Genomic DNA, 27,055 nt, shown 5'->3' with positions numbered 1-27,055 from the left:
AAAAATCAAAGAGATAATTTTTGACAAACTGTCTGAAGGCAACTTTCTGAGGGATAGCCAGCATGGGTTTGTTGCGGGTAGGTTTTGCCTGACCAATCTCATCTCCTTCTACGACCAGGTGACATATCGGCTGCATCACAGTCTGCCGGCTGGAGAATTGGCTTCGAGGTTGGACCCAGAGGGTGGTAATTGACAGAAGTCAATCATTGTGGTGCGCCATGACCAGTGGGGTCCCCCAAGGCTCTGTCCTTGGGCCTATTCTTTTCTACATCAACAATGTGGACATTGGTGTCAAAAGCAGACTGGCCAAGTTAGCTGATGACACCAAACTTTGGGGTAAAGCGTCCATACCCGAGGATAGGACGGTGATCCAGGCTGGCCTTGGTAGGCTCGGAAAACGGGTGGATGAAAACCTGATGGTGTTTAAACACTGAAAAATGCAAGGTACTCCACCTTCGGAAGAAAAACCCATGGCATGCTTATAGGCTTGGCAGTGCTACGCTTGCTAGCACCACAGCCAAAAGGGACTCGGGGTTCATGATTGACCACAAGATGAGTATGAGCCACCAATGTGATGTTGCAGCTGGCAAAGCGAGCAAAACTCTGGCTTGCATCCATAGATGCTTCTCTAGCAAATCCCAGGATGTCATCCTTCTGCTGTACTCGGCCTTGGTGAGGCCACAGCTGGAGTACTGTATCCAATTCTGGGCTCCACAATTCAAAGAGGATGTGGAGAAGCTTGAGAGAGAGTCCAGAGGAGAGTCATGCTCATAATCAGAAGGCAGGAAAACAGGCCTTATGATGAGAGGCTGAGCTATGGGACTCTTCAGCCTGGAAAAAAGTGCAGGCTCAGGGAGACCTGGCGGCTGCCTGTAAGCATATAAAGGAGTGTACATCAGGATCTGGGGGAACACCTGTTCACCAGAGCGCCCCATGGGATGACAAGGTCAAACAGTCACAAACTTCTCCAAGACCGTTTCAGGCTGGACATAAGGAAGAACCTCTTTACAGTCCGAGCCCCCAAGGCCTGGAACAGACTGCTGCCAGAGGTGGTGCAAGCACCTACTCTGGACTCCTTTAAGAGTCAATTGGACATTTATCTTGCTGGGATCCTGTGACCCCAGCTGACTTCCTGCCCCTGGGGCAGGGGGCTAGACCCAATGATCTTCCGAGGTCCCTTGAATCTACGTATTACTGTGAAGTAGTTAGCAAATTAAAAGTTCTCTCACTCTAGCTTTCTCTCATGGTAAGTAGTCATACTTACATTCTCCCTTAATTAATTAATCCCACTAGAACAGGTTGGAATTCTATAGTTGGGCCCTTGTAACCTCTACACTGTATTTAATTAAATCTTAACCCTGTAAAAGTACATCTGATTTTGTGGCTTAAACCATAATATTTTAGTAGCCAAAGTGCCTAATTTGTCATTGAACAACATTGAGAGTCAAAGCCCTTACTAGTTTCTTCAGGATTCTTTCCTCAGTTAATAGCACAATTATACCCCATTGTGAACAGCTGATGCCAATGAAGTCCCTGGAAGACCTTATAATTAAGACACGATAAACCTGTTAATGGGCACTAGTAATGGTGTGACAAAACAAAAAAACAAAACCGAAAAACCAAACAAACAACAGGAAACCACTCCCAAAAAGATCCCACAAAAGGTGCATAACATTTTTGGGGCGGGTTTCCATTATGCCTTTAACTAAGTGTATGGTCACCAGAGCCACTTCAAGACTACAATATCGTCCTGAGACTGCAAAGGAGTCTGAAACAGGTTTTGGTGTGGTCCTGGGATCAATGATGAGTCTCAAATGGCCTCAGTGCAGTCCAGGGGCTGGGACTAACAACAGAAAATTATTGGTTCTGGCCCCAAGACTGCTTGGGTTCAGGCAGGCTGAAGACATCCAGCTTTCAACTTGACAATGGAGCCTGGGATCCCAGCCTCCCTTTTCACTGGCAAGCATTAAATAGTGCCACTAGGATCTGATCTCTGATCTTAAAATGATGCTGGCCACACGTGTGGTAGGGGAGGAGGTGTGATTGCTGGGACTGTGGATCAGATCCCACCGCATCATTAAATTAATGTGCACCAAAGACCTAGATTAGGCAAGATACCTACCTATCCATTTTGGTTATCTGCTTCACAATTAAGTCGTCCCCTTGTCATTATTATATGATCAGATCACTTGGCGCAGCAATAGTTCAGACATAGATACTCATGACAACTACATCTTTTAGTCAAGTTCTGATACCAAATTACAGAATTTGTGTCTTTAAAAAAGTTACTCACGTGTATATTTGCTCAAAACCACCTGTGCTGCTGGAATGGCATGCATCTGAATGATGTTGTATTGATACAGCTCAGAGTTTCGGTTGCTTTTATCCTGCAACGTTGAGCATACCCAATGGGCATAGCCTTTTGCTCCTTCAGTCTCAAGAAGGAAGAAAACAAAACAGGGTGTTATTAGCTGCTAAAAAGTGACAGATGACAGTGATAAGTGTCACAACCAAATTAAGTAGTGCCCATGTCACAAACAAATAAAACCATTCAAAACAGTTTTTTTCTACACTAAGTTAACTAAGGGTTAACAATAATGATAATAACCGCTTTTTTGCTGCGCATGTCAAAAAAAATTTATAACTGCAACACTAACATAAAATAAAACTTAGCCTTCTGTGCTATACATAAATCATTATAACTGATCAAAAACAACAGGGAGTAACCCTATGATAACACCCTAACAAAGACCGCTAGGTAACTGGCGATTCTAATTAAATTTATGACGTGACAAAAAACAATTGGCTATTACACAAATAAAACCTGTCTTCACTTCCGTAAAGAACGGGAGACCTCCGCACACACACCTAAAAAACCTCTAAACGTATGCGTGAAAATAACTGACAAACTGATCACTTGTCAGTCTCCCCTGTCTTGACCTAATCAGACGTAAATCAACGACCTGCCGGCCCGACTTTTTTATCCATTTATCTGCCCGAGCGACGAACTCTTATACAGACCGACATACGACCTACGAACCTTAAGCTATAACTAACCAAGTATCTCTGAGCTCCGCTATTCACCACCTTGACGGCGTGAATAAATAATCTTGCTTTGCAACCGATAAGCGTCCGCCCAATTAATTCCACTCCAAGCGTCACGTACCCGCCTGATGGCCTTCTAAGGCCCCGGACCCTTATCTGCCCGGGTGGGAGTCAGAGAGAGCTGCTGGCCGGCTGCCCTGGGTCCCAACATGGCGTCACGAACAGGATTAAAAAAAAAAAAATGTGATGGAGTGGGAATTAATTAAGAACTACCCCTGATATAGTGGGGGGGCGCCGCGTAAACAACGCAGATAAATTATGCGCTCACATCGCTTATCACCAAGCGAGCGGAGCGGAGACAGGGTGCGTCAGCGGCTACTTCTTGCTAAAAGGAGAGGAGGGAGTCGAAAAGGAGTGGGCAAGCTCCGAGTGGGACAAAAAAAAGATGATTAACGTAGTGTCACTCCTACTGCGTAAAAATACAAACTTAAAAATCCAGCTAGCTACAGTCAGCAAAGCTGCTGCGGAGATGGCAGCGTGCCAAAACTCTCCGTTGCCATCAAAAAATGGCACCGAGAAAAATATGAGCTGCCTGGAGGACCTGAAAAAGAAGGGCGGAGCCACAAAAAAACAGGTAGGACTCCACCCAACAAGCCCGCCCCCGAGATGACGTCGCTCCCAACGGCCCCACCTCCGTCCTACCAGGAGGGGACAACGAGTGAGAATCCGATCCTCTCATCAGACAAAATAACAACTACAGCTGCCGCTCATCCTATAACAATAACCAAACAAATAACCAACCCAGAGGGTGCAACTACCACCACCACCCTTGACGTCATCAAAACATACATGAAGATTTATAGAAAAGAAGACACCATCACCCTTCGCCTTCTCCTCAACCTGCTCGTTACTCAGCCAACAAAAAATCTTTTAAGTCAACTTCCACGATTACAAGCTCTTATAAAATCAACAACTACAAACTCAGCCGTCACCCTAAGCTATCTTACTACATATCCAGTCAAACATCAAAAGCCAAGACATTCCCAATTCAACTCATGAAAAAAATCAAGACTGCCACCCCAGAGGACACCGGAAAAAAGAGCCATGTTTGGGTTCCTCCTAAACTACTTCACGCTTACCAAACAATGGCTGCACGTCCTAAAAGATGCGGAACAACGACAACTGGCACATATACTAGGCTACCAGCCTCGACCGATGCCGCCAACCGGTCCGGGCCCTGGAGGCACCCACGCCTAACAGCACACTCCGGATAACACCGCAGCCTGCCCCAACAAACAACTACTCGAAGAGGGCATCTATAAACTATTCCAACCACTACGACATTATGCTCATAAATATACAAAAGACACTTTTATTATTTTTTAGTTTTCTTTGTTTGTTTGTCCATTTGTTTGTTTTGTTCCCTTATAGGCCCAGCGGTAACGAAGAGGCAATCTGTGACTGCCCGATTGCAAAAATCACCAAGCACCAACCTACAGCACACCCGGATCGACGCCACAATGGCCGCCTGCTTATATGTCGCAAACAAGGTCGTCGCTCTGTTCCTGCTGTTACTAACAGATTCCTCGACGAACGGAGCTGACTTCAAAACCTCCAACTCGGTCCTAAACCTTTTGTCATTTTAGGCCAAAGACATAACTAACGACTCATTTTATGGTTTTTCTTTTTCTATTAATGATCTTATACATACTTGTTTTATTTTGTTTTAAAGCCTATTCGAGACTTTACACAATAAAGCCAAGTCATAATGTTTTAAATAAAAAGCTCTAAATTATTAAAAAAACCCAACATTAATAGTCTAAAGGTTTAGGGGATGTCACAAAAAGGTCGGATATAGACAAAAACATTGATTAAAAAAAACGTTAAAAAAAGAAATGAAAGAGATGATGATGGAAGGGGGCAAATAGTCAAGGTTCTAAAGGAACCTATACATTCAAAAAAACGGTTTAAGAGAGGTGACAATAAAAAAAAAAAGGCTGCTAATGACGATACAAAAAATTAGTGTTTTCAAAGCTACGATTTAACTCAAGTATAATAAGCCACAATTTTAAAAACCCTCCGTATAGGGGGCATTAATCTGATACCTCACTCTCAATTACCTTAAAAAAAAAATCAAATTAAAAAAGATTACATAAAATCAAAAATAACAGTTTACTGCGTTTAAGTTAATTCAAATGTCGGCGTCTTTGATTATCTTGTGTTTACCATTAATCATAATAGCCATTATTATATTTGTGTGTTTTAGTTATTAAATTTTACAATATCTCAAAACCAAATTAACCACGCTTTTTGCTTTTATATACACCCGCTTACTAAACACTAACAAAAATAATAACGAAAATGGTCTATATATAAACATGATGTGACTTGCTGTGCCATGGGCAAGGGGGCATGTCACAACCAAATTAAGTAGTGCCCATGTCACAAACAAATAAAACCATTCAAAACAGTTTTTTTCTACACTAGGTTAACTAAGGGTTAACAATAATGATAATAACCGCTTTTTTGCTGCGCATGTCAAAAAAAAATTTATAACTGCAACACTAACATAAAATAAAACTTAGCCTTCTGTGCTATACATAAATCATTATAACTGATCAAAAAAACAAAAAATAACCCTATAATAACACCCTAACAAAGACCGCTAAATAACTGGCGATTCTAATTAAATTTATGACGTGACAAAAAACAATTTACTATTATACAAATAAAACCCGTCTTCACTTCCGTAAAGAACGGGAGACCTCCGCGCACACACCTAAAAAACCTCTAAACGTATGCGTGAAAATAACTGACAAATTAATCACTTGTCAGTCTCCCCCGTCTCGACCTAATCAGACGTAAATCAACGACCTGCCGACCCGACTTTTTTCTCCATTTATCTGCCCGAGCGACGAACTCTTATACAGACCGACATATGACCTACAAACCTTAAGCTATAACTAACCAAATATCTCTGACCTCCGCTATTCACCAACTTGACGGCATAAATAAATAATCTTGCTTTACAACCGATAAGTGTCCGCCTAATTAATTCCACTCCAAGCGTCACAAATACCCACCTGACGGCCTTCTAAGGCGACGGACCCTTAACTGCCCGGGTGGGAGTCAGGGACAGGTACTGGCCGGCTGCCCTGAGTCCCGACAATAAGATGTAAAAAAATTTAATTACTTCTACTTATAGTAGAAGTCCTCAAAGCACTCTCGTTAGATGAGTCAGTCAACATTTTCTTCTGCTTCACTATTGTTTAGGTTTACTACAAACCACATTTCAATTTTTCTTTGAGGATATACATTTCTGTATTGCCAGTAGATTTAATGTGCTATTGGAAGGCTATCATGCTGTGAAGATGGCATAGGAATACAGAATACAAAACATGGGCGCCTTAAAGGGAATTTGCAGTGGGTCGCTAGCTTTCCAACTGTCATCAACTTTTGCCATAGGCCTTTCTATAGTACCACAGGCAAAATTATTCAAAAACACCCAGTGAGAAAGCTGTTCAAATACTTACATGCATACTGAGTTCAGTGGTGTGCCTAAACAGATCCATAGTATCATAGCTGCCTACACGCTCTGCAATGAGAGCCTAGAGACAAATTAGAAAAAAAAAGTTTGGATTTGGTACCATATAGTACTCCATTATTCCCACTTGGACGTTTTCTCAAGAAACTGAAAACTACCAAGTACATCCAGTCATATACAAAACTATAATCACAAAATGTTTACACATATCTAATGTGGTACATTTTAATCACCTTTAAAAAGATTCCTGAACATATAATGAATCTTAGTTTAGAAAACTGGCATATAGACAGAGGAAGGGAGGGCACAGATTGCTGCATTTAAATTGCCTATGCAGTAGAAGGTTACTTTCAAAGCAAGAACTCAATCTTGAGTTTATAGAGCACTCACTACAATGGAGCCTCATTCCTAACAAGGGCTTTTAAAAAGGCACAACGGCTTACAGACATTAAAGCAAAACAAAACAAAAACAAAACAAAAAAACACCCCCCCCCAAACACTTAAACGGTGCTTTACTTTAAACTCGGCCCACTCCCACACCAAGCCAAGCACATGCCCAGAAGAGGCACTGCATTAGTTGGACCCAGCTTGTCCAACATCTCTATAGCCTGGATGCTTTAGTGGTGCTTTTTTGACATTTATCTAATAATCGATTGAATCAACTATTAGATGAAAGCACCAAAAAGCCCTGCTGAAGCATCCAATCTATATAGACATTGTGGAGCCAGGGCAAACCAATGCATTGCTTCTGCCAGTGAAGCATGTCTTTTTGGGTTTTTTTGTTTTAAAGTCTCTAAGCAGCCAGTGATATTACTACTACTTCTCATATTTTGGTTTCACTTATATAATAGCAGTAAGATGGACAGTATATATTACAGAAGGCACCTGTGAAAGGAGGACAGTATTGAATATTTCCCCACCTTATTCTGTCTGTCTAGTCATCCAAAGGCTTCCTATCTCCCTTTCCCCTCAATGTCGATACATGAAGGTGACAATAAGACAGACTTTGACATTCTATTTCCTGCAAAATGGCAAATGTCAAAGCCTTTAAATTGCTATGACTGCATAGTCTATTAAAAACCATTTTAGATGTCTGATATAGGAGAACCAACAATATAAAAAAATTTCTAGTTTTAAATTTCTGACCATAATGCTTTAACATGATTTCTCCTACCCATCAACTTCTCCCTACATTATTGCTCCCAGAAACACTATTTCTGTTTTTTTGTGTGATCAAGAGGAGCAAAATTGGGTCCCACGAACAATGGTTTTGCTTTAGATGCACTAAGCACGGAGAATACCAGCACTTGACAATGCTACAAAAACAAGATTAAATACAATGAACATAGCTGTTTATAAGAGACAAAAAAAACTCTGCAAAAACTTGAAAGACATGGAATAGTAGGGTTTTGTCTAAGTACCCAAGCATTTATAAACTGAGGCTTAATTAAGAATTTGTTTAAGTCCTTCAAACTTTGATAAAACACTTATTGAATCACATATTGTGAAAGACGTTAAGTGAAGTTTTACCTGCCCAATCCAGCACAGTAAATATGAGGGCTCAAGAGACTGAGCTACTTTGAAGGCTTCGTGAGCTTGCTGTAAAAATACATATGATCAGATGCAGAGCAAAATATTTAAGAAGACTGTTAAACAAACATAGACAAAAATCTATTGTATGGGTTACTGACAAAGAACGAATGGATTAACTATTTCCGTGGGATAAAATGAAGTACAATTAAATATCCAATGAGATGTAAAGAACATGCACATGCAATCAATACTCACACAGAGTACTTAAGTACCACTTCATTACTTTGTCTTCAAAATCAAGACCAAGATCAACACCCTTCCCATTAGCAGTGATTAATGAAAATTTATTTGCCTTTGGAAAAAAATTCAAGCCTCTGGTAGACTCCAGTACTGCAAGTTTACTTCCTTCATAAAGTGTTTTCAAACTGTTCATTCACAATCATTGCATACACAGTTTGCTCTGAATTGTGTGCAAGCTTTTTTTTTTTTAAGCAATTATGTATTAAGGAGGTCATATACTTAACCTTAAAAAAGGCCTTGTAACAAGATTAGATACTTAGTGATAACCCATTTTCTAAATCTTGCATTTAGCTTTTTTTAATATAATACATTTGATTTTACAGAGTAGGGGTTGATTTAGTTCTGTTCTTGAAATTTTGGAGATACAAATCAGATTCTCACAAAATCTAGGTAAATTAGTTTCATTTAAAGCCACCTCATTTTATTTTTCTCCTAAGGCTGAAAAATGTACCAAAACATGCCAAATACCTAAGCAGTCTAAAATATGGGCTGACATTTATGAGCTAGGAATTTCCCAGTTCCAACATGCTTGTGACCCAGATTTAATTCAGTTTTGGTTACCAGAATTTGTAAGTGCTAGGTTAAATATACACTCTCCGCCCAAAAACTGCGCACACAGTATTATTTTTATTTAACTAAACTATCTAAGAAAATACCTGAATTGTTTTCATCCCTGCATTGCACACATCTACATGTATGCTGTAATGTGCATTTACGCATGACAAAAAAAACCGTGCTTTTTAGCTAATGCGCATTAAAATAAGCTAATAAGCATTTTTTAATACCTCACAATGGAGGGCTCCTACAGACAAGCAACAAGGCTGCTCCATCACACTGTAAATCCAGCACACTGAAGCAGACTCGATTAATCAAGATTGCTGGAGTGTGGAAATTAACATGCTCTAGAAGCCTCTGGAGTCACGTGTATCAGCGTCCCCATGCTGAAAAATGGAGGCAAGGCACTTTAAACTAAAACTCATTCGATGGCCTTTAGTTAAAAGTACCCTGCCACCATTTTCAGCATGGGGATGCTGATACACATGATGCTCAGGAGCTTTTAATTAGCACGGCTCACTAATTAAAGCACCCCCCCTTCCCTCCTGCCCTCAGACAGCTTGTCTATAAACGCCTGGAGGTACTAGATTTAAAGCACACTACCAAAAGCGGATTATTTAATGTGTAGATTCACCCATTAGAAGTAAAATGTATTAACATAACATGCCAAAATTTAAGATTTAAAGGAGAAAAGCTTTACCTCAATGTGTCCATTTACTAGATACAAAACCCCCAAGTTGGTCCAGGCAACTACATTCTAGCAAAACAAATTAAATGAAGTTAAAATCTACAAAAAACTTAGAACAGATGGTATCTACCTATAACTGGGCATATAAGGTTCTCTCCTCCCCTCCCCCTGCCTTTTTTTATCACTTACAATTTGTTCAGCTTGAACAGATTTGATGAAACAATGTTGAGCAAGAGCGTAATTCCCAATAGCTGAAAGACAGGAGAGCTAAATGTAACTGAATTTTGTTAACAGAACCAGCTAAGCTGTCCCCTAAATTAGCTGCAGTTTTACTTGAGTGACTTACCGCTACAGGAAGCAACCACACCAAGAGCATTCCAGTAGAGGTAGTTTTTACTGTCAAGCCTCACAGCTTTTTTGAGACACTGAGAAAAGAAAGATTAAAATGTGAATTAAACACTCAGGTGTGGCATGAAGTTTCTCATGTTTTAGTCACAGTTTCAATTACACCAGACAACATCAAAGCAATTTTGAAAAGAAAACAAGGTCTTTTTCAAGTATTACTGAAGATAACAGAAATATAGGCAATACCTGTACAGATTTCTCTAACAGTTCACTGATCTCATTTGTGTCACTACCCACTGCTGTTAGGTGTTGTGCCTGACGATAGTAATTTATTCCAAGATCACACCATATGTTAGGTAAGGACATCAATTTTAAAGCTCTGCCATAACACCTACAGAAATATGAATAACAAAATCATTTTATTTCTACCCAAAGATGAACAGAACATTTAACTGAAGCCTGCCTGATGAGGAGCTTTGAAACAGCAAAAACCCCCCAAAAAACAAACAAAAAAAACCTAACAGGTGATGGGTAACTAGCCACTTATGTGGGAAGAAAAAATCAGAGCATTTCTTGGCTTTGGGCATAGTAGTTCAGATATGATGTGTGTATTGCTGCGACTCTCAACCAGTGTGTTGCACCACCCTGGAGTACTGCGAAATCCTGTTGAGGATGCTGTGGGGTGCCATACAAAATACTAGCACTGTTTAGGTGTCCAAACACCTACACACGATTCACAAAATAAACCCAGAGATTTCCAATAGGAAGCCATAGTGTTAAAAAAACCCAAAAAACAAAAAACCATTCTGACCTGTTGTGGTCTGAGTTCTTTGCAACGGAAGTGGCCTATTATTTTTTTTTGTAGTCCAAAAAGTAACAAATTAAGAGCTGGCATTTTCTGAGGGATGCCTTGAGTCAAACAACATTGAGAACCACTAGTGTAGGGATATATCATAAAAGCCATGTACGCTATTCAGTTGCTAGGCCATGGAACAGCTGTGTAGATAGTGTCAAACAAGTGCTGATGTCACTGCATCATGTATTGTGTGCGCGCCATGTATGTGGCTCAAAAAATCTATTTAAAAAGTTTAAAAATTCTACTTTAGAATATCTTATTGTGGCTACTTTGTATCCTTACCCTTATGACATCAAGTACAGTAAATACCATGGCTCGGATTTTAAAAGCAGTTGCATTAATTTTTTTGGCAGATGTAGCTAACACCACTCTGAAAGCCTTAACGTGTATGTAGCTAGCTGCATACACCTCAGAGGAAAACAAAAAAGACTGGCTAAAATCCAGATGCTTTTCCTGAAATATATTTCTATGCATGAATAGAAGGTATCATAAATTTTAAAGTAGTCTCTTATGAGCTTCATGACTGGAAGCAAATAATCCCCTATTCCAGAAAGATAAAGTTCCTGCATCTGGTTTTGGACAACTGTGAAACTTACTAAGTTTGTCAATTTGAAATTTACAAAAGCAATTACTGTCATGGAGCTGAATTCTCTACATCATGGGAGACTATGGAGTCAGACCTATATATGAGAGAACAAAAGTACATTTCTAGACTGGGCTTCACTTACCCACTGTAGAAAGATAAAGCTTTGAATTTTAGGGCAGAAAGGGTGGGATACTGTGAAAACTGATTCGTGGGCAAGATACATAATTAATTTGTCACAATCCTGCAGTTATCACATCTATCTCACTTCAGCACAGGTTGAATTCAACTGATGCAGGATTATGCACAAATCAACTTATGCTTTTAATACTTTACTTTTTTAAAGTACTTAAAATATTTCAGTAGACTGTGTGTCATATACTGTGAAGTACCCAATGATTGTTATTACCTCCCTCCCAGGATGAGGAGCTCACTTTTCTTCAGGGTTTGCTTGTCTGTGTTCTGACCAATAAGGTATCCTAGAACTTTAACATTCACTTTGGATGTTGAAATCACATGCACACTAGTACACGCATCTCCAAGTAGTTTCCAGATACAAGATACATCAGGATGACACTTTGCTGCTCTATAAAATTAAGGAAGAAAACAAACAAAGTAGTTCATTCATGGAAATCCTTAGCCACTCAAGTCTCAGTCTTTCAGAAGTTTACTTTACAAAACACTAGAACAAGTTCAATTTAACACAGGTCACCTCCGAAATAGAAAATATACTGCCTACTCAAATACAAGATAAAGAACAACATCCATCATATATCACTGTCACAACTTAAAGGAAATACGGATAGTGTTCATTACTATGCACAAACTGAGGTTAGAAAGCAGACTACCATTTTTGCATTTCCACAGCTCATTAACAGGCATTCACAACATCTTTCTTTAACTGCAAGATCTTTGGGGTAAAAAGACATAGTTTTTAAAATCTAAAGTCAGATAAGGCTTATACATTCTTGTTTATCAGGTGGAATTAGTTTCTTGCTTTAGCTAAAGAAATTATGTTTACTGGTATTACCAATGAAGTGTATACATTTAAGTGTCTAGAAGCCAGCCAATTACTGAATGATGCTGACAGGGGAACAATCCATGTGGACAGATAACTAAGTATACTGTGTCAACTCTACCCCATAAGTGGACTCATGAAACAATTACTATGGATCACTGGTATGCAGCAAATCCCCTTCTTCTTCTAACTGTAATTTGCTCATGGTAAAATTACTGTATTTACTCAAATATAAGATGACCCTGAATATAAGATAACCCCCTAATAATTAGATTCTGTATATGGAAAATGTATACATTTGTTATAATTTTCCACATAAAGAATACAAGTATTGGAGGGTTGTCTTGAATCACTGTTCCCCCTCCCTGGCTGTAGTAGGAAAAGAAATGACTGGAGGCGGGGGCAGAGTCAGGTAGCTCCCTTGCCCTCTGCCTTGCCCACTTCTTTTTCCTGCAGCCTTCACTCTATTAGGACCCTATTAAAAAGAAGATTCTGAAACTTCAGAAATAAAGAATTAAGCATGAGATCTAGAAGTTTAAGATGAAAAATAAAAGACAAAAAAGTAAATAGAAAAGCCTTCTTGTTAATTAATCTAATTTGACAACCTAATTTTGACCCTATGGAGTCACTACTTCTGAATTAGTCAGGTAAAATTTCTCCTCACCAGATCTTTAAAGATAACCCCCCCCACCCCCCCAAAAAAACCCCCCAAACAAACAAAAACCCCCTCACAATTCACACAAGTGAACCAAGAAGGAAGTGTTCAGAGTACAAAAGGTACTTTTCATACTTGTATCATAAAAAGGCACAAAATAAAATTTCATCCTAGGCCAAAATAACTGAACCTCCAATCATCCCGCATTTTAACTGACACTACAGATTTTAAAACTTTCAGTGCATGTTAATTCTTTAATATAAAATACTAACCGTGTAAAATATTCAAGTGATTGCTCAATGAAGTCCAGCGCTTTGTCATCAAGGTAATCTGCAAGCGCAGCCCTTGCTACCATCAGGTAGCACTCACCCAGACCTGAAAGCAAAAGAATTGTTACCTTTGTTATGGGAGACTTCTTTGAAATAAGAACTTGTAAAACGCCACAGGTAAAGTAGGACAGAAACAAATAAACAAGAAAACAAGACCCTGCTGCTCATATTAATAATTCAGCTTTTCCTACCCTGGAAAAAAAATTAACTGAAGATTATTTAGGTTTATGTTTGGTGTAATTATAGAAGCCAAGACTGACCCAGACATCCAGCAGTAACTCCCATTATCAGCAGCTTGATGTATGTGTTTGACTTCTGTTCTATCCCGAGTTTTCCATTCTTGACACTTTTCCCTTGCTGACAGCATAACTGCCTTGTCAAAGTCAGGGAAAGAACTACATCAAGCAGGAAGCTATTTGCAAATATCATTGCTTTCAGTATGTTTTAAGGTCCCGGGACATCTCATCCCTCACTGCACAGAGGTGTACAACAAAATCTGGCTAGCTCAATGAATAGAAAGGCCATGACACCTGTAACTGACTAGACATCAAATCTGGTTTTCAGGAAGAAATTCAGGACTGGACTGCTGCATTTATTTCTTTGAAGAACTCCTGATGTCTTAATCCAATATTGCAGCAGCTGGTACCATGGTCTTTCCAGCGTTTTCTACTGCTCAAGAGCTCAATGCCTCACCCAATAAGAAACACCCAAGATACGAGACGTGCCTGATATACCTACATGTGACCCTGGCTCTGACTTAAACCCTTCACAAGCATCTAAAGAAAACAGCTGCTGCTACTGCTACTCACTGCTATACGGAGCATTTTTGTCTACAATGAGCTGGTATCATATAAATACTGTGAACAACTATCCAAAGTGACAGAAGAGAACAGGAGAGAAACCATGAAAACTTTTAGTCTGACAACTGATGAAAAGTTACATTGACTTCTGGGTAGATAGCCCCAAATGTATCACAGGAGCAATGCAGAAGTACTAAGAAGCAAGGGATACCCACTAGGGCTGCGCAAAAATTTTGGCAGCCATTTCATTTCAGAGGTGTTTCGGGCCATTTCAGTGCCCGAAACAACGAATGCAAATCAAAACTGAAGACTCCGAAATGAAATGGGGCATCCAAAACATTTTGGAAAATTTCAGCATTTCAGAGCTGGGCTTTCAGGGAAACAGCTGCATGCCGCTGCCCAGCCGTGCGACTCGGCCCCGCAGGGAGCAGAGATCCAGGGCAGTGCAGGGTGGGCAGCAGCAGCAAGAACCCTAGCGCAGATCTCTGCTCCCTGCGGAGCCAAGTCATGCAGCAGGGATCAGCAGGCTTGCTCACTGCTCTGTGCTGCTTCCCTGCCCCGTGACCCAGCATGAGAGGGATCAGAGATCTGTCCAGGGGTCACTTTGCTCTCATGGAGAGCAGGGGCCATCCTCCTACCCCCGATGAGCCACCCATGGCTCTGTCCTGCTCCCCCCAGCCCCAAGGCCCGGCTGGGCAGTAGGGCTGTGTGAAGCTTGCAGCCCATTTGAAACAGATTCAGAGGAGATTTGGCCGAAACGAAACAGGACAATGACCGGAAACAAATCACTGTCCTCCGGAACGGCCAAATCCAAAACCGAATTGAAACACAGCCGTTTCACACAGCCCTAATACCTACCCACAGTACTGAAAGAATAATTCAGATAAATTACCACCATGCAGTAACAATGACTCTTAGTGAAGAAAGTTAACAATCCGTTTGTTACACAGCACCTCATTGCAAAGCAGGTGTCTACGAGTGCATGAATTGTGTGGGTGGGAGGCAGAAGGGGTACAAGTCCTATGATACATTTTTTAGGCTGTCCACTCCTTCAACAGCTCAACGCTCTATTGAAAATCATTTATTGGTATTTAGCAAGTGCTGTTTTGCTAGTTATGAAATATTTTTTCCTATTTGAACTGTGTAAAGCTTTCTTAATGCAGAGGTTAGTACTTCCGTTTCAACATTTCATTAAATGAAACAATCCAGCTTTGCTACCTTTTAGGGCAGATACATATTCCTTTGACTTCTTCAGGATTTTCTGATATTCAGCAATTGCTTCCTTGTATCTTCCTAGAAGCTGATCAATTACTGCAGCCTGGTAAATACTGTAAACAGACTCTGGGTTCAGTTCACTAGCCTTTGTGAAGGACTTCAGTGCCGTCGTATAGCCACCTCTGCTTAAGTAGGCCTCCCCTAGAGACTCCCAGCAGTTGGAGTCCTTTGGATCTGCCCTCAGAGCTGCCTGCAAGCTAAACATGTCAAGCAAGACATCAGATTAAATTAACCATATTAGTGCAAGATACAAAAAATCCCTGCTTTCTCAATACATTTATCCTTGTCCCCAGAAATGTGTGGGTAAGAAACCATATATGATCAAAATATTTCTTAGGTTTTTCTGTTTTGTTTTTAATCCTGACAATTTTTAGCTTCACCTCAGACATTACCAGTACATAATTCACCAAACTTACAAAACTGCATTTGTTCAGGAGTGGATTTTGGCCACTGGTCTGAACATAAGACAAGATGATTTGGTAGTAGCTGCTGCAGCATCAGCAACAAGTCAAATTTATGGATAGAAAAGCGAGTTGTGGTTTATTCACATAACCTCTCCGTTATAATGTAAATAATAAACAAAAGCTGTGATATGACACATCCCAATGTTGACTGAGTTACGCTCTTACTCAGTATACAGATAAAGTGAGGTCCTACTATATATACATTATTCTCAAAAAAATAGCTTGATTGAAGACAAAATGTTCAATTGACTTTGCACAGGCAACTTAAGCTAAACATTAGTTCTTACTCAGCTACTGCTTGTGAATGCTGATTGGCTCTCAGGTAGTAAAGACCACGACGAATCCATGCCCATTTTGCTGCACCAGCACTTGCTTTTTCAGTGACTGAAGTCAAGATTGCTATAGCAGTCTCCTGATGAAGACCCAAAAAGTCAGATTAGATACATATGCATGTACAACACAGAACAAAGTTATCATTCCTGCTTAGTATTAGGTATATTCTTCATACAATACCCAATTAACTTGTGGTAAGATAGGAGATCAGGTACTTTAACAAGAAAGAAGTACAGGGTTTTTCCCCTTTCAAGCATAAGGCAACATTAATGCCTGGTCCATAATATACTGTGGTTATCATGCACTACTTTTACAAGAGGAATATAATCAAGACTGGTTTGCTTAGACTGGCCTTATAAAGCAAAGATTCCCATCTCTAAAAAGATATATCCCATCTACAGCATGCTCTTCATGTAGGATTTAATTTTTTGCTATAAAGATGGCTTTTGTTTTTTATTTCTGGATTAAGTTGCTAAAGATCAAGGCAGACAGTTGATGGAAAGAAGGTAACAGAAAAGAATTTGTATCAGTTAACCTTACTAAATGGACAGAAGGAGCAGTCTGCCTGCCTTCTCCCTGGTTAGTTGCCACTAGTTTTTGAGGGAATTCCAATTACACCCAAGATCTAATCAAACTTCATAAAATTTAATAAGAAACAATTATAGCAACCTTTCAGAGCTAAGTGTCATTTGCCCAAATTGCAAGTGTGTTAGAGTATAAACAAACATCCGCGAGAAAAAAGAACTAGACATCTAAGAAAGAAGAGTAAGTTGCACGCTGGTATCAATGACTACCCTTATCTGTGGCAGGTTAAAAGGTAACATTCTTCTGAGTATTAGAAAACCGACTTTCAGAAAGCTTTGTGAAACTGTGTTAGAAAGAGTACTGGAATTTTGGTAAGAGGATGTAATTAACTTAAATTCCACGTGACATTCTCTAATAAACATTCCAAAATGAGTAAGGTACTCTTAAATAAAACTTTAATCCATTTGCATAGCTACAACACTGCATCTTCCAACTAGAAAAGTATGGCCATTATAAAAATCTGGATTTCTCTATTAGCAAAAATATGCAAAGCTTTTAAAACAGAATGGTGTTAGATGGAGGCAGCAACCATATCACTGGGATTTCAAAACTCCTCTAATGTCTCTGGCAATATTTTAAGAGGTTGTTTTTTTTCAAATTAAATTTTTATAAATCATTATAATACTAAGTCTTCCTATTAGCCAAATTTCAAGAACTCCCCTAAAATGTGGTCAGATGTGGATTACTTTGGACTGTTCTTTTATTATCCAACACTGAAGAATCTGTTTATCCAAGCGTTTTTTTTTTTGGCCTGGCAAAGACAGAAGACCCACTTAAGCCTCCTCTATACATGCAGGTCAAGGCATGGTTGGATTTAACACATGATCCACACAATCATGCCTCCTGCCATATCATATATATGTAGCAGGAGGCATGACTGTGGGATCGCACATTAGATCCAATTGTGCCTTATTGCCTATGCAAGTGGAGTCCAATTCTGGGCTCCCCCTGCATTGTCAAGCAAGCAAGCACCCTTGGCTGGAAGCCCCCTTTGACACAACCATGGCAGCAACATGTAGCTGGGATCCAGAACCCCATTAACTGTGGAGACTCTGGGTCCTGCCTGCATGCAAGGTGCAGACCAGACCCAGAGCCCTGTATGTGCCCAGAGGTTTAATGCACCCCTGAGACTTGAGGATCATGGCAGCTGTGACCCTCAGGGCTTGGAGGGTTGTACCCCTGTGGCTGGGAGCCCTGTCAGCTGACAGGGCTCACAGCTGCAGGGGAGACCCTGCTACATGTGAAAAATCAAAGCTTGATAGCAACCAGCTATAAAGTTAGCACACATGTTTGAGGTCTCACTTTATAGCTGGTTTGAGTTTTTTTATGGTGCAATAGCCATCTTGCATGTGTAGCTGATCTCAAGCTAATTGCACAATTAACCAGTTACTTGTGCAATATCTGTAATGTGTAGAGGGGTCCTTATGTTCCTGAAAGTTAAGTTTCCTAATAAAAGCAGGCACTCCAAAAAAAAAAAAAATCACTTGCACTACACCATTATTGTTCTGATTGCTTTCAGACTTAATATAAATTTGAATTTAAGTGGAGGTTTCAAGCACGCTTGGAACTATAGCATTAGTAAGCAGTGGGGGTGCAGGTGTGTATAAAAACAATGCCAAAAATCTTTATATTTTTGACAATAGGGAGCTGTTCTTCTCAGAGTCACTTCACATTAGAAAAAAAAATGTTCCAAAAAGAAGTTGGATATACAATACCGTGTCTCCAAGTTCCATACTTAAGTCTACAGCTGTTGATCCAGCTTCTCCATCACTTCGATTCAATTCAAAAGCCTTTTTATAGCAGCCACGAGCTCTGTTTTTGTCTCCAGCTACATCTCTGTAGTAATGGCCTAAATAGCAGAAAACACTTCCCATGTAGCTGTCCAATTTTGCAGCCTATAAACAATTATACACAAACAGCACATTTTGAAGCAGGATTCTAATATAGAACATGTTCAACAATATAACGCCAAATAGGGACCACCATGGGAACTTATCCCTATTTGGCATGTTCAACATATACAATTCATATACTTATATAGCAGAGTGCTACCAAGCAAGTCACTTGTGAATTCCCGACATTACAAGAAAAAAAATTCAGTAGGCAGCAAGGTGTCAGACAGGTTTCCCTCAATTTATGCAGGTTCTTTATATGCAAATTCGCTCTTATGCGATGAGCATATATAGACCCATAATTCGTTATATGCGAGGTAAATTTGCTCTTATGCGATCAGCATAGACGCCCCCCCCACCCAAGCTGGTCTGTGGGGGGAGGGGAAAGGGCCATGGCCCCACTCACCCTGGCCCCAGCTGCAGCGGCCCCAGGAGCGGCCAGTGTCAGCAGCCACTGGGTTTCACCGTGCTCCACCTGTTACCCCGCACTGGGGCTCTGTTCCTGGGCTGCACTGTATCCTGGTAGCAGAGGTGAGTGGGGACAAGCGGAGCCCAGGCACACTAGAGGACAGGCAGAGCACGGTGCAGCCCAGTGGCTGCTGGTAGCTGGCACTGGCCGCTCCCAGGGCCGCTGGAGCCAGGGCTGGGGCTAGTGCCACATCCCGTGCCACCTGGGTCTCCGATTGTCTCAGCCTATGCTGGAGCGGCTCAGGGAGTAGCAGACACCAGGTGCCTGCACCAGGGCACAGCGCAGCCCAGGAGCAGAGGTGAGTGGGGACAGGCGCAGTCCAGGCAGAGCACGTAGACAGCTGTTGCCAGCTGCTCCCAGGGCTGGGATGAGTGCTGCTCTGTTCCTTCTGCTTTGCTGCCTTGTGCAGCCCCGGGAGCAGCACCACTCCCTCCACCCATTCCTTAGTCCCAGCCTCACTCCCTCCCCTCACCACCATGGGAACCTATCTCTCTTTGTTACACTGTAAAATGGGTTTGCTTTATGAGAATTCAATTTATGCGCCGTTTGCTGGGAACTCATGTACCACATAAAAAAAAAAAAAAAAAAAAAAAAGAGGGAAACCTGTACTTCAGATCAGAGCTATTTAGTAACAGCACTAAGATATCTTAATTGTTCTGTTTCATGTGCAATGTCAACAAGCCAATTCTGAAGGACAAATTAATCCTGAATTGCTAGTTACACAAAATGATTTTTTCTATAGCAACAATCTTAAAAAGTATATAAACCTGTCATTTTCATATATAATGCATACAGTTTTATTGTATTACATTCTGCAGAACGTCAGGCCAAGTCATGTTGAAATTTAAATCTACACTGTTAAATCCTTAAAAGTATACCCTGTTGATTTAACTCTGAAAGGCCACAACTTGCTAGCAACTGAACTATAGTTTTGTGACGATGAATGAAGACCAATACTATAAATGTTAAGGCGTTACTTCTTGCGGGCACATGTAGTGTAATCCAGGGTTATTAACCTGGGGACCGCAAGTAGAAATATCATATTCTCACCCCTCACTGGTCAAATTGGTCAACAAAGACAGAAGCATATCAACACTTCTGCCAGTGCTTCTTCCCACCCATAGATATGAGGATTATCAATCGAACTGTGGAATGAGTGAGCTTTAGAAGTTATGCTCTGGCAGATACCATATCAGGTCAGCATGCAATGTAAAAACTCTTGATTTTTTTAAATGCTGCTTTTCAACCAATATTAGGGTTAATAATTTAAATCCAGCCTTCATCCTTGGAGTACTGTACCACTGCTAAAAGTTCTGGGTTGGAAAAGAAAATGGAATCTCTATAGTGTAAACATGAATTCCTACATAAGACATCCAAACATTTAAACCAGTATTTTCCCAACTCTTCCTTAATCAGCTTGTATCTTTCCTTTTCTTCTCTTTATTTCAGGATATGCTTCAGGCTGGATATCGATTATCCTAGAGGAGAATGTTGCTGCTGCAGCTGTTTAAAACTTTAACATGGCTAGCATTAGGAGCTTCCAGGAGGGCAGGTGGCTTTCAGTGAATGACCTCTCCAAGAGTTTGCAGGGATATCCAGCTTTCCTGGTTTCTTTTCTTTGTCCCATGCACAATTCAGCAACTGTGAAGTAAATACTCATTCCACCCACTGTATTTTCCACTTCAGGTATAACAATAGACGATTCCACAAACATTTATGGATGCTTTTGTTACCTTCAAAAATTGACTAAGAGCTTTTGTTTTATCTTTTCTTGTCTCTTCACCCATGGACCAATAAGTCAGTCCTAAGTAGTGATGATACTCTGCCACTTCAGCTTTTCTTTCAATAGCACTTTGAAAACTAAGTAAAGGAGGGGAAAGAAAAAAAAGTTAGGAAAATGCTTTATAGGAAAACAAAACAAAATGAGAAAAAAGAGAGACACACACAGATCTTACCTTCTCTCTGCCTGCTGATAGTTCTTTTGAGTGTAATGAATCAACCCCTCAAGAGCATGGGCTTCTGCCAGGTGAGGATGAGATGACATAATCTGTTGTGCAACCTGCAAAGGGATATAGTGTGGTCTGTAGTTTCATGCTGAAAGAGTTCAATTAAAAAAATAAAACCTCACACAAACAACAACATACTAACCTTTGAAGCTTGGTTGATCAAGCTTTTGTTTACGTAAGCCCGACCTTTAAGAGCCAGAAGTATTGGGTCACTATTTACACCAGGCACCTAGAAAGAATAAGCATTATCTGAATTTTCTGATCCTACATATTGACATGTACTGACCAACAGCCAACACAATACAAAGTAGTAAATATTTACCCTTCTCAATCCCTCCCCAGGTAACAAAAGCACTTAGAAAATGTCAAGGCTCTCCTGCGGATCTTTTAAGATGCCAACTACTGATGAATGCCAATCAGTACCATTCATATTTGGGTGGACAGAAGGATTGAATAAATATGCAGGGGCTTATTTTGGGTTCCTGGACATCACTGGAGAAAAAAAGTTTCCTTTGCTCTATGGATACATCACAGTATCCAGAAAAGTGTGCTACAGCACATAAAACAAAAAAAAAGGCATTTAAGATTTCAAATACCTTCAGGTATAGAAAATAAAAAAGTTGTTGCAAATGATAATTGAAGAGTTGTACATATTCTAAGGAAAATGTTTTGTACTATTAATTCAAATTTATTGTATGCCATTGGGTTTCGCAACTGAGCAGATTTTATTTTGGTCAAACCCCAACAAAAACAAAACAGAACACCTTCAGGTAAATGTTGCAGATTAGCCACTATTAAACCTAATAGACCACTTCAAAGAAAGTCCTAAATAGCTTAAGATAAGATGCTGAGTTCACATGTGCAGAACTGCTTCAATTTTCTGTAGTATATTGTGATTTATGATGCACTTTTGAGGGCAAAAGTTAAGAATACTGAACAAGCAATTTCCCATTAAATGGTCTTAAAAAGGAACCTGTATCAAATTAAAATCAGGAAAAAACAGTTAAGCATTTAAGTGATATTGATGACTCAACGCATTACTAAAACAGCTTAGAACAAAAGTTAGATACGGCTGTGAAGAACTACAAGAAACATAATACTAAGCAAAGATTTTATATAGTTTAGCTGGAAAGTATTCAGCCATGTTGAGTGTAGGAAAATGGAAACAGATTCAGTAGATAAGTATGACAGTTACATAGAACAGCTCTGCATGCATCTTGATGGTAATGACTTATCAAACTGTAAATATAATTTAATTTGGGCAAGAGAGAAGAAAAGGCAGTTACAATACATGTGAAATAAGGATGACTAATTGAACATGAAGGATGGTACTAATGGAGAGCTTTGGTTAAAATAAAGCCATATAAATAAGAGGGTTGAAGAGACCACAGCAGTCTTACCATGCAAGTCATTTACTACATGATAAAAAATGGCCAACCAGACAAAAATGGTGAACCAGTCACAAATATGTAACTTGTTAAATGGAGAACATCCTTGTGGCTGGCTTGTAATGCACTTTAATATGGATGTGGCATATTACACATCAAGAAACAGGACTCTGCCATGTCCTCCAGCATCCTGAAAAGTACTGCCTACCCCCCTTCCTCCTCCCCTACACTGAAACCCAAAGTAAAACCTGGGTTTATCAAAGCTCCCAGCTGCCTGTGCGGGTGAGGGGGAAAATGCTCTTCACCCCCTCATCCCAGCAGATGAATAGGAGCTGTGCTCACTGGCCTGGCTACCGCCCCAAGACAGTGCCCAATCCTTTACTATTCTCTTCAGTTCTCTGTGAAGTCAATGTACCTCATCCCTGCTTCATCATTAGACCAATATAGGCCTGGAAGCAGCAAGGGGGGGACGCATTCTCTGTGCCCTGGTCCACCTGGGGAGGACGAATCTGAAGTGGCTTTTCCCCAGCCACTGCTATAGCAGCAGGACATTCCAACACTGCACAAGTAGCATGGGGGAGGAAGGTCATGTTCCCCTGCCCTGGAACATTGGTACTATGCCCTCTGCTGCTCCTGCTCCCTCTCCGCCCACAAACTCGTCACATGGAGTTGTGTCTGGGGAATCTTGGGAGGGTTGCAGCCCTATCACTTCTTCCCCTGTTCTTGCATGAAGCTGATCCAGTTATGTGTGACGGACAGAAGCAGTGGGGCTCTCAATATTCGGGGTACCACAAAGAGGGAGGAGGTTGGAGTCTGAGCACTTCTGCCCCCTCCCACCTTCCTTTTACCATCACAGCAAAGTAAGGTTGGAAGAGACCTCACAACGTCATCTAATCCAGCCCCCTGTTCAAGGCAGGATCATCCCTGACTAAACCATTTCAGCCAAGAGTCTATCCAATCTGCTCTTGAAAATTTCCAGCAATGGAGAGTCCATGACTGGTCCAGGTAGCCTGTTCCACTCCTTAACCAGCCTCATAGTCAAAGTTCTTTCTAATCTCCAACCTACTCTGCTGCAGCTTGAGGCTATTGCTTCTAGTCCTGCCCCATACAGCCACAAAGAATAGTCTATCTGCATCCGCTCCGTAGCTGCCCTTCAGAGATCTGAAGGACTATAAAATGCTCCAGTCTCTTCTCTTCTCCAAACAAGATAACTGTCTACCAACTTTTCCTCATAAGTCTTGCTTTCCCGACCTCTAATCATGGTTGTCACTCTCTTCTGGCCTCCTTCCATTCTGTCCACATATTTCTTGAAGTGCAAGGCCCAAAACTGGACACAGTACACCAGGTGAGGCCTCACCAGTGCTGAATCTAGTGGAAGAATCCCTTCCCTTGATTTGCAAGTTACACTCCTGTTAATATAACCCAGTAAGAAGTTGTCTTTTTTGGCAGCAAAAGCACACTGTTGGGTTATATTCAGCTTATGATCTACTGTAGTCTACTTTCCGCCTCCCACCACATCCTTCTCTGCAGTACTGCAGCCCAGCCAGTCATTCCCCATTTTGTATTTGTGCATGGAATGAATCTGTCCTAAGTACATTACTGTGTATTTGTTCTTGTTGATTTTCATCTGACAGGCTGAGGACCATTTCTCCAATCTACCCAGGTCATTGTGAACCCCAGCCTTACCCTCTAGAGCGTCTGCATCTCTGTGCAATTTGGTGTTATTCACAAATCTGCAAAACATGCACTTAACCCCTCTGTCTAAATCATTAATGAAGCTGGCTAACAATACTGGGAACCCCCCTGGACACCTCCTACCTCTACACTGAGTCATCATTGTTGAATGTGATAATCCAACCAGTTATGTATTCCCCTTATAGTCCTTTCATCCAGTCTGTATTTCTTGATTTGTTAATGAAGTGTTGCAGGAGACTGTCAAAAGCCTTGCTAAAAATCAAGTCCTATTTCCACTGAGCCTGTCACCTTATCATAGAAGGAAATTAGGTTGGTCAGGCATGACTTGCTCTTGCTGAATCCATGGAGGCTGTTCCTGGTATTTTCTAAATGCTGACCTGTTCTTTTCAATAGATTCCTTGAGGGCTTGCTCCTTGATCTTTCCAGGTATCAAGGTTAGACTGATTCATCTGTAATTCTGTGAATCCTCCTCCACCCCCAATCAAAGATGAGGGAAAAAAAAGAAGAGAGATTTGGCATTTTTCAGTCATCCAGGACCTCACTTGACCTCCCTAAGTTCTTAAAGAGGATAGCCAATGGCTCCAAAATTACCTTAGCCAACTCCTTCAGTACCACAGGGAGTCTCTCATCTGACCCTGATAGCATGAAAGCTTCTGGTTTGTACAAGTAATCCCTAACCTGTTCTTCTACCACTTTAGGCTATTTTTCTTCTTCCCCATCTTTGCTGCCAACTGTACTTGTCTTCTGGTAGCTAACCCTATTTATGAAAGCTGAAGTCAAAAAATGCATTAAATACTTCCATCTTCTCTGCATCATCTGTAACTAGATTTCCATCTGCATTTTGTAAAGGGCCTATGGTTTCTTTGGTCTTCTTACATTTGACATTACTGTAGAATCGTTTTTATTGCCTTATGCCGCTTGCCAGTTGCACCTTAAATCATGTCCTGGGCTTCCAAATTTTCTCCCTGCTCACCGGCGAGATACTTTTATGCTCCTTCCTACTAATTTGACCAAATTCCTATTTTTGGTAGGATTCTTTTTTTGAATTTCATCTCACTGAAGAGATTGCTGTCTAGGCACGCTGGTCTCTCATTACATTTCCCATTCTTCTATCACACTGGGATAGCTTCCTCTTGCATCCTTAATAAAACATCCATAAAATATAGCTAGCTCTCCTAGACAACTTTTCGCCTGAGACTTGCCTCCCAGGGGATCCTGCCTACCAGTTCCAAGTTTGTTCACACCTTCTTTTCTCAAGCCCAGTGTCTTTACTCTGCTACTCTCCTTTCTTCTTTCCTTCCAGCTCTGCACAAAGGGGGAGGGAGTTGGAGGCAGGAGTAAATGGGCTCCTGTCACAACCAAATTAAATAGTGCCCATGTCACAAACAAGTAAAACCATTTAAAACAGTTTTTTTCTACACTAGGTTAACTAAGGGTTAACAATAATGATAGTAACTGCTTTTTTTTGCTGCGCATGTCAAAAAGTAATTTATAACTGCGACACCAACATGAAATAGAACTTAGCCTTCTGTGCTGTACATAAATCATTGTAATTGGTCGGAATGACAGGGGAGTGTCCGGGAGTGTCCCTATGATAACACCCTAGCAAAGACCGCTAGATAATTGGCGATTCTAATTAAATTTATGACGTGGCGAAAAACAATTGGCTAGTACACAAATAAAACCCGTCTTCACTTCCGTGAAGTGGGAGACCTCCGCGCACACACCTAAAAAACCTCTGAACATATGCGTAAAAATAACTGCCAAATTGATCACTTGTCAGTCTCCCCTGTCTCGACCTAATCAGACGTAAATCAACGACCTGCCGACCCGACTTTTTTCTCCATTTATCTGCCCGACCGACGAACTCTTATGCAGACCGACATATGACCTACAAACCTCAAGCTGTAACTAACCAAGCATCTCTGACCTCCGCTATTCACCACCTTGACGGCGTGAGTAAATAATCTTGCTTTGCAACCAATAAGCGTCCGCCTAATTAATTCCACTCCAAGCGTCACAAGTATCCACCTGACGGCCTTCTAAGGCCCCGGACCCTTATCTGCCCGGGTGGGAGTCAGAGAGAGCTGCTGGCCAGCTGCCCTGAGTCCCGACAGCTCCCAATGTTCTGGATGTCCTAGAATGGTTGGAGAATGGCACAGCTGTGTCCCAAGCATCCTGGAAAGGTTGGAGTCCTGCTGCTTCTGCTTCCACCTCCCCCTCCCTTCACAGAGTCACCTTTGTGTAAAGGCTGGCTAGGCAGAAGTGGCAGGGCTCCCTATGTCCTGGGAAGGATTGAGTCCTGTGTGAATGCTCCCCACGCTTTGTATAGACGTAGGCCTGCACAAAAGAGTGAAGAGAGCATCTCCTTTACTCAGGGGAACCCCAGCTGACAAGATGGTGAGTTCAGAGATAAATTTCTTACTGGTAGTCTAGTGGGGGAAGTTAAGAGGAGACAGGAGGTTGAATGACAGCCCATCAACAGCTCTTGAGTTCCCCTTGCAAAAATTCCCAAGAGCAAAAAAGTTCCCAGAGCACTTTCCCCCCTCTCCCTTCTAAATAGTTTGCCTTGTGAAGCAAGGCCCGTGAGATTTCTATTACATAATATTATCCATCTACCAGACTTCTTTGTTCACCATAAGAAATAATGAAGGTGACTGGTTTGCAAATACAAGAGAGGCAGATGACCATTTACAG

General features: G+C 41.0%; 1 protein-coding gene across 4 annotated transcripts in view; it reads right to left on the bottom strand.

Annotated features, from left to right (window-relative positions):
- The window catches only part of SKIC3 (SKI3 subunit of superkiller complex), a 145,443-nt gene that overhangs the window by 33,784 nt on the left and 84,604 nt on the right, over window positions 1-27,055 (bottom strand). For all 4 annotated transcript variants that reach the window (XM_059725010.1, XM_059725009.1, XM_014597255.3 and 1 more), the window contains 15 exons: window positions 21,418-21,504; window positions 21,225-21,328; window positions 21,003-21,129; window positions 18,624-18,803; window positions 16,278-16,402; window positions 15,470-15,723; window positions 13,395-13,497; window positions 11,859-12,035; window positions 10,257-10,401; window positions 10,012-10,090; window positions 9,855-9,916; window positions 9,678-9,734; window positions 8,120-8,188; window positions 6,579-6,653; window positions 2,294-2,435 (listed from right to left, as the gene is read on the bottom strand). In XM_059725010.1, coding sequence (XP_059580993.1) covers window positions 2,294-2,435; window positions 6,579-6,653; window positions 8,120-8,188; window positions 9,678-9,734; window positions 9,855-9,916; window positions 10,012-10,090; window positions 10,257-10,401; window positions 11,859-12,035; window positions 13,395-13,497; window positions 15,470-15,723; window positions 16,278-16,402; window positions 18,624-18,803; window positions 21,003-21,129; window positions 21,225-21,328; window positions 21,418-21,504 — 1,786 coding nt within the window. The remainder of the gene's footprint in view (window positions 1-2,293; window positions 2,436-6,578; window positions 6,654-8,119; window positions 8,189-9,677; window positions 9,735-9,854; window positions 9,917-10,011; window positions 10,091-10,256; window positions 10,402-11,858; window positions 12,036-13,394; window positions 13,498-15,469; window positions 15,724-16,277; window positions 16,403-18,623; window positions 18,804-21,002; window positions 21,130-21,224; window positions 21,329-21,417; window positions 21,505-27,055) is intronic.

This window comes from Alligator mississippiensis, chromosome 3 (assembly GCF_030867095.1).
Source record: "Alligator mississippiensis isolate rAllMis1 chromosome 3, rAllMis1, whole genome shotgun sequence".
Lineage (NCBI taxonomy): Eukaryota > Metazoa > Chordata > Crocodylia > Alligatoridae > Alligator > Alligator mississippiensis.
The sequence above is the reverse complement of the archived record's forward strand: the minus strand, read 5'-3'. Positions and strand labels throughout refer to the sequence as shown.